The sequence below is a fragment of the Amblyraja radiata genome, chromosome 41 (genome assembly GCF_010909765.2).
Source record: "Amblyraja radiata isolate CabotCenter1 chromosome 41, sAmbRad1.1.pri, whole genome shotgun sequence".
In the NCBI taxonomy this organism is placed as follows: Eukaryota; Metazoa; Chordata; class Chondrichthyes; order Rajiformes; family Rajidae; genus Amblyraja; species Amblyraja radiata.
The window spans coordinates 10,186,872-10,194,179 of NC_045996.1; the positions used below are offsets into that span (position 1 = coordinate 10,186,872).

The 7,308-nt window shown below is 48.1% G+C and overlaps 1 protein-coding gene across 1 annotated transcript in view; it reads right to left on the bottom strand.

Moving 5' to 3' along the window:
- LOC116967911 (cytochrome c oxidase subunit 7A2, mitochondrial-like) overlaps window positions 1-4,397 on the bottom strand; it is a 6,112-nt gene extending 1,715 nt beyond the window's left edge. Inside the window, exons 1-3 of the mRNA XM_033014572.1 lie at window positions 4,219-4,397; window positions 3,081-3,170; window positions 1-53 (exon numbers count right to left, since the gene is read on the bottom strand). The exon at window positions 1-53 is cut by the window's left edge and continues 32 nt beyond it. Of these exons, the coding sequence (XP_032870463.1) occupies window positions 1-53; window positions 3,081-3,170; window positions 4,219-4,233 (158 nt within the window). The 5' untranslated portion in view covers window positions 4,234-4,397. The remainder of the gene's footprint in view (window positions 54-3,080; window positions 3,171-4,218) is intronic.
- Window positions 4,398-7,308: the final 2,911 nt, after the last annotated feature.

Consider the following 7,308-nt stretch of genomic DNA (forward strand, 5'->3'; position numbering starts at 1 on the left):
AACACTGCGTCCACAACTCCGCCCTTCAGGTGAACAGGAAGGTTGTTGTCTGCCTGAGATTGGAAAACAAAGAAGAGGCCAGAGTGAGCAACAGCGGAAATTGGAGGAACAGCACTTCATATTCCGTCTGGGGACCTTGCGTCCTTATGGCATTAACATTGAATTCTCCCAATTTTGCTAGCCCTTGCTGTCTCCTCCCCTTCCTTAACCCTCTAGCTGTCTCCCACCCTCCCATCCGCCCGCCCTCGGGCTCCTCCCCCTCCCCTTTTCCTTCTTTCTCCCACCCCCCATCAGTCTGAAGAAGGGTTTCGGCCCGAAACGTCGCCTATTTCCTTCGCTCCATAGATGCTGCTGCACCCGCTGAGTTTCCCCAGCAATTTTGTGTACCTAAGAGGTAAGCACTAGCCTTCTCTGAAAGTTACTCCCTGTATATTTGCAAACACAAGAATAAGATGAGGAAAAACTTTTTCACACAGAGAGTGGTGAGTCTGTGGAATTCTCTGCCTCAGTGGAGGCCGGTTCTCTGGATACTTTCAAGAGAGAACTAGATAGGGCTCTTAAACATAGGAGAATCAGGGGTATGGGGAGAAGGCAGGAACAATAGACAATAGGTGCAGGAGTAGGCCATTCGGCCCTTCGAGCCAGCACTACCGTTCAATGTGATCATGGCTGATCATCCCCAATCAGTACCCCGTTCCTGCCTTCTCCCCATATCCCCTGATTCCGCTATCTTTAAGAGCCCTATCTAGCTCCCACACTCCCGATATGTACAGGTTTGTAGGTTAATTTGTAGGTTAATAGGCAATGACGTATGCTGTATGTACAGGCGAATATTCTCTTGCGTATGTTTGGTGCGTGTACAGATGTGGTGAAGATGTCGCTGTTTAGAGCATACTGCACACCACTCTATACTGCACACCAGTGGTCGAACTACTGAAAGACAAGTTTGCAGAGACCAAAGGTGGTCTATAATGATGCCATGAGAACACTGCTAAGGAAACCTAGATGGTGTTGTGCTAGTAATATGTTTGTGGCTGCAGGAGTCAGTACATTAGAAGCTATCCTAAGAAATCATATGTATAAATTCATTTGCAGGATAAATGACTCTAAAAATGTAATCATCATGGCTTTGTCAAACATAAGGTTTAGCACTACACGCTACGAATCCCAGTTGTGGAAACACTGGTATCGTTGTCTCGTTGTAGGACACTAATCTTTCTTTTTTTATTCTGGTATTTAAATCATGTATTGTGTTTTTTATAATATATAATTTATGTTGCTTTTATAAGTGATAGAAACATAGACATTGAAATTGGGTGCAGGAGTAGGCCATTCAGCCCTTCGAGCCTGCACCGCCATTCAATATGATCATGGCTGATCATCCAACTCAGTATCCCGTACCTGCCTTCTCTCCATACCCTCTGATCCCCTTAGCCACAAGGGCCACATCTAACTCCCTCTTAAATATAGCCAATGAACTGGCCTCGACTACCCTCTGTGGCAGAGAGTTCCAGAGATTCACCACTCTCTGTGTGAAAAATGTTCTTCTCATCTCGGTTTTAAAGGATTTCCCCCTTATCCTTAAGCTGTGACCCCTTGTCCTGGACTTCCCCAACATCGGGAGCAATCTTCCTGCATCTAGCCTGTCCAACCCCTTAAGAATTTTGTAAGTTTCTATAAGATCCCCTCTCAATCTCCTAAATTCTAGAGAGTATAAACCAAGTCTATCCAGTCTTTCTTCATAAGACAGCCCTGACATCCCAGGAATCAGTCTGGTGAACCTTCTCTGTACTCCCTCCATGGCAATAATGTCCTTCCTCAGATTTGGAGACCAAAACTGTACGCAATACTCCAGGTGTGGTCTCACCAAGACCCTGTACAACTGCAGTAGAACCTACCTGCTCCTATACTCAAATCCTTTTGCTATGAAAGCTAACATACCATTCGCTTTCTTCACTGCCTGCTGCACCTAAGATATACTAAGATTTTATATGTAGATTTTTAATGGTGTTTTTATATGTAATGTTTTTTATGTAATGTTGTCCCTTGTCTGGACCTTGTATCCAAAATAAAGTTTATTAAATATTATTATTAATTGGCTTGGTATACGTATAAATTGCCGCGCACTTGGTAGGCCGAAGGTCCTGTTTCCTCGCTGTATCTCTAAATTAAAATAAACAAATCTAAATCCCCCCAACCTGAAACAAGTCTATTCCAAATGTATTCAACGAGGAAGGGTCCCGACCCGAAACGTCACCTATCCATATCTCCAGGGACACTGCCTGGCCCTGATGAGTTACTCCAACTCTTAGAGTATTTCCTTTGTAAACCAGTATGTTTCCATAACGCAGAATAATTCACAGTGGTAAGTCCTTCTGTTCAACTTGAAAAAAGTGAACCCATGAGTGATTAAGAAGGAACTGCAGATGCTGGAAAATCGAAGGTACACAAAAATGCTGGAGAAACTCAGCGAGTGCAGCAGCATCTATGGAGCGAAGGAAATTGGCAAAGTTTTGGGCCGAAACCCTTCTTCAGACCCATGAGTGATATTGGCATTTTAGTCTGAAGAAGGGTCTCGACCCAAACCATTTAAGAATAAGGGGTAAGCCATTTGGAACGGAGATGGGGAAACACTTTTTCTCATAGAGAGTGGTGAGTCTGTGGAATTTTCTGCCTCAGAGGGCAGTGGAGGCCGGTTCTCTGGATGCTTTCAAGAGAGAGCTAGATAGGGCTCTTAAAAATAGTGGAGTCCGGGGATATGGGGAGAAGGCAGGAACGGGGTACTGATTGGGGATGATCAGCCATGATCACATTGAATGGCGGTGCTGGCTCCAAGGGCCAAATGGCCTACTCCTGCACCTAATGTCTATTGTCTATCACCCATTCCTTCTCTCCAGAGATGCTGCCTGTCCCGCTGAGTTACTCCAACATTTTGTGTCTCTCTTCAGTGTAAACCAGCATCTGCAGCTCCTTCCTACACATTATAAAAATCAAGTTGGCGTCACCCAGTTCACGACATGAATGAATTATGTTTCTCCCATTTCACACAAGTGACAAATATTCCGTCACCTCGCTGGTACCTGAAAGACTTTCTGATGCTCCAAGACTCTGTTCTTTAACTGGCTTCTGCCGGAGGTTGAGAAGGATCGGGAGGCCAGGCGGTGCAGAGTCTGTGGGGAGGAGAGAGTTGCAGAGAGTTATAGACGCAGCCTGGCCCATCACACCACCCCTCCCCAGTGTTCCTTGGAGCCTAGGAGGATGAGAGGTGACCACTACAGAGGGGAATACAATCACGAGGGGGATGAATGAGGCACAGAGTCTTTTACCCAGAGTAGGGGAATCGAGAACCAGAGGACATAATGCTTGTGTAGAGGTGATCGGTGTAGACTCGGTGGGCCGAAGGACCTGTTTCCACGCTGTATCTCTAAACTAAACTAAATTGGGTAATTGAGAATAGCACAAATCTCTCTCTCCCTTCCCTTCTCACCCCTTCTCACCCTCTCTCTCTCCCCCTCTCCCCCTCTCCCTCCCCCTCTCCCCCTCCTCTTCCTCTCCCTCTCTCCATTCCTCTCTCTCCCCCCCACCTCCCTCCCCTCTCCATTCCTCTCTACCCTCTCTCTCTCTCTCTCTCTCTCTCTCTCTCCCTCCCTCTCTCCCTCCCTCCCTTTCTCCCTCTCCCCCTCCCCTCTTCCTCTCCCTCTCTCCCTTTGTCTCCCCCCCCCCTCTCTCTCTCTCTCTCTCTCTCTCTCCCCCCCCTCTCAATTCCTCTCTCTCCCCACATCCCTTCCTCCCTCCATCTCCCCCTCTCTCTCCCTCTCTCTGTGCCTGAATCCTGACCCTTCTCCCACTCAAGGGCAACTGACTGAAACATGACAGACGCGCAGACAAACCACTGGAGACGCGAATCTCGGACGAGTGGCCACTCACCCAGTGGTGAAGGGGAGATCGCACTCGCGGGGAAAGCGTTTAAACATTTAACGTGTTGTTATTTTTTTTGTAATTACGCCCGAGGTGGAAGGCTGGAAACAACTGGAGACCTTGCTGATGAAGGTGGAGGATGTCAGGGAACCGCAAGAAGTAAAAAAAGTATAGACACACGCAGGCGTCAGTTTTAACATTAGCAAAAGTTATGCAAACTTTCAAAAAAAGTGAGTTTCTCAATTGGAGTGGAAGAGCCGAGCGAGGGAGGAGGTGGGGAGGGGAGGGGAAAGGTTTTACCAGGAGGGACTTCATGTTGCTTCACGTTGTTGCTCCGTCCTGGACTGGTTTGTTGGCCAAGGGCACTCAGTCCCTGAGCTCCTGGAATAGTTGTCTGTCTGCCAGCAGGCAGCTGGTCCCGTTACTCTGGATATAGCTCTGACTTCACGCACAGCGCTCCTCTCTAAACCTTGCACGCCCACTTGTCATGGACATATTAATGCTGGAGTAACTCAACGGGACAGGGAGCAGCTCTGGAGAGAGGAACGGGTGACATTTCTAGCTGAGATCCTTCTTCAGACTGAGAGTCAATAGACAATAGGTGCAGGAGGAGGCCATTTGGCCCATCGAGCCAGCACCGCCATTCAATATGATAATAATAATAATAATGGATGGGATTTATATAGCGCCTTTCTAATACTCAAGGCGCTTTACATCGCATTATTCATTCACTCCTCAGTCACACTCGGTGGTGGTAAGCTACTTCTGTAGCCACAGCTGCCCTGGGGCAGACTGACGGAAGCGTGGCTGCCAATCTGCGCCTACGGCCCCTCCGACCACCACCAATCGCTCACACACATTCACAGGTGGGTGAAGTGTCTTGCCCAAGGACACAACGACAGTATGCACTCCAAGCGGGATTCGAACCGGCCACCTTCCGGTTGCCAGCCGAACACTTAGCCCATTGTGCCCTCTGTCGTCCCAAAATCATGGCTGATCATCCCCAATCAGTACCCCGTTCCTGCCTTCTCCCCATATCCCCTGACTCCGCTACCTTTAAGAGCCCTATCTAGCTCTCTCTCGAAAGTATCCAGAGAACCTGCTTCCACCGCCCTCTGAGGCAGAGAATTCCACGCACATCTCCAGCCGATACCAAATGTAATTCACCCAGTCTATTACCTTGCTGCCACTTGATCTGCATACAGTGATATTATGTATTTTTGTTCTAATGCCTCAGAAAAGTCATTCATCATGTGAGATGCAATCATACAGCACAGAACAGGTCCTTCATTAAAGGTCCTTCATTAGCTCTTGGAGCTGAATTAGGCCATTCAGCCCATCAAGTCTACTCTGCCATTCAATCATGGCTGATCTATCATGTTGAGAAATGTCCACGAGAGCCCCGAGTACCGACGAGTGGCCATTACCGTAAATCACTGAGCTCGAATCAGGGGAAACTCGGGAGAACTCTTGAATTAGCTCGCACAGTGGGACAGCCCCTTAACTCAGCGGGCCAGGTGGCATCTCTGGAGAAAAGGGGAAAGGTGATGTTTGTGGGTCGGGACCGGAAGAAGGATCTGGCTGCCTGACCCGCTGAGTTACTCCAGCATTTTGTGTGTGTGACTCTAAACTTGTAATGAATGTGACAAAGTTACAGCGATAACAAGTGGGGAAAATAAGTCTCATAAACGCTGCACAGATCTGGGTGTTTGAGGAACAATATCATGTAAATGAAATGGGAATTTAGCAAACAGTGCGAATTAAAAAAAAATATCTGAGTGGGTTTGAGAGGTATCTGAGTATCTTAAACTGGAATTAGTTCCTTCTAGCTTTCATCTTTTTAAGTCAGAAACAGGCAGAGTGGTCCAATGGTGGAGTTTCTGCCTTACAGCGCCAGAGACCCGAGTTCCATCCTGACTGTGGGTGTTGTCTGTATGGTGTTTGCACGTTCTCCCTGTGACCGTGTGGGTTTCCTCCAGGTGCCCCGGTTTTCTCCCACACTCCAAAGACATCTTCTTCTCCTTTTATGTGGCGTGCACAGCCTAAAGTTGTTGGACAACTTGTTCTTCCCCCTGTCGATTCCCCTCGTGATTTCCTACCCCTCTATAAGATCACCCCTCAGCCTCCTGTGCTCCAAGGAATAGAGTCCAAGCCTGCCCCAACCTCTCCCTGTAGCTCAGGCCCTCGAGTCCTGATCCGCAAAAAAAATCAGTCCCAATCTATGATCTTCCGTTTGTGCACGTCGAGTTGATTGCATTCGTCGAAACAAGGCGGACCACGTGAAGGTTGCAATCTCCCACCCCTCCAAAGACATGCAGCTTTGTAAGTTAATTAGCTTCTGCAAATTGTCCCTAGTGTAATGTACAGGATTGCAACCTTGTTGTGGTCGGGCAGCTTGTGTGTCTCAGTGACCCCTAGAGCGATGCCAGCGGGAGATTCGCCTCCTGTTAGGGTCCCCCATGCTGGACAGGTCGCAGGGTAGAGGCGAGTCGAAGAGAAATCCACTGGTCCTCCAGGTTGCAGGTTGAGCACAGGGCTAACAACCCTGTCTCGTAAAACAAACATGTTACGGAAACAGCAACTGAAGGGACCAACACTACTGGGCCAGATGGACTCCCAGGGCTATCGACAGATGCTAGGATGAATGTACCAGGCAGCATCCCAGGAATAGCCCTGCACTGGACACCGGAAGGGAAAAGGAAAAGAGGGAGAGCCAAAACCTCCTGGCGTCGAACTGTGGAGGAGGAAATGAAAACAATGGACCTGACCTGGGGTAGTGTCCAGAAGCTGGCCCGGAACACACAGGAGTGGAGGACCTTCGTTGCTACCCTACATGCCAGGAGGCTGAATAGGCAGTAGGTATGTAAGTAAGTAATGTACAAGGGGATCGCTGGTCGGCACGGACTCAGTGGGCCGAATGGCCTGTTTCCCATGGTGTATCTCTGACTTAAACTAAACAAAGATTCAAGCAAAGTTCCTCCATCATGTTAACCATTAACATTATGTTTGCGTTTGGATAAGGAAAAGGTAAATAGATTGGGACTGATTTTTTTGGTGATCAGGACTCGAGGGCCTGAGCTACAGGGAGAGGTTGGGCAGGCTTGGACTCTACTCCTTGGAGCACAGGAGGTTGAGGGATGATCTTATAGAGGGGAATCGATAGGGGGAATGCATCAAGTCTTTTAACTAGAGTAGGACAATTAAGTTCCAGAGGACATAGATTTAAAGTTTGAGGAGAAAGATTCAGAATTTTCACTCAGAGGGTGGTGGGTGTATGGAATGAGCTGCCAGGGGAGGTATGTTTAAGAAAGAACTGCAGATGCTGGAAAAATCGAAAAATAGTTTACACCCCAGCGGTATGAACATTGACTTCTCCAATTTCAGGTAGTC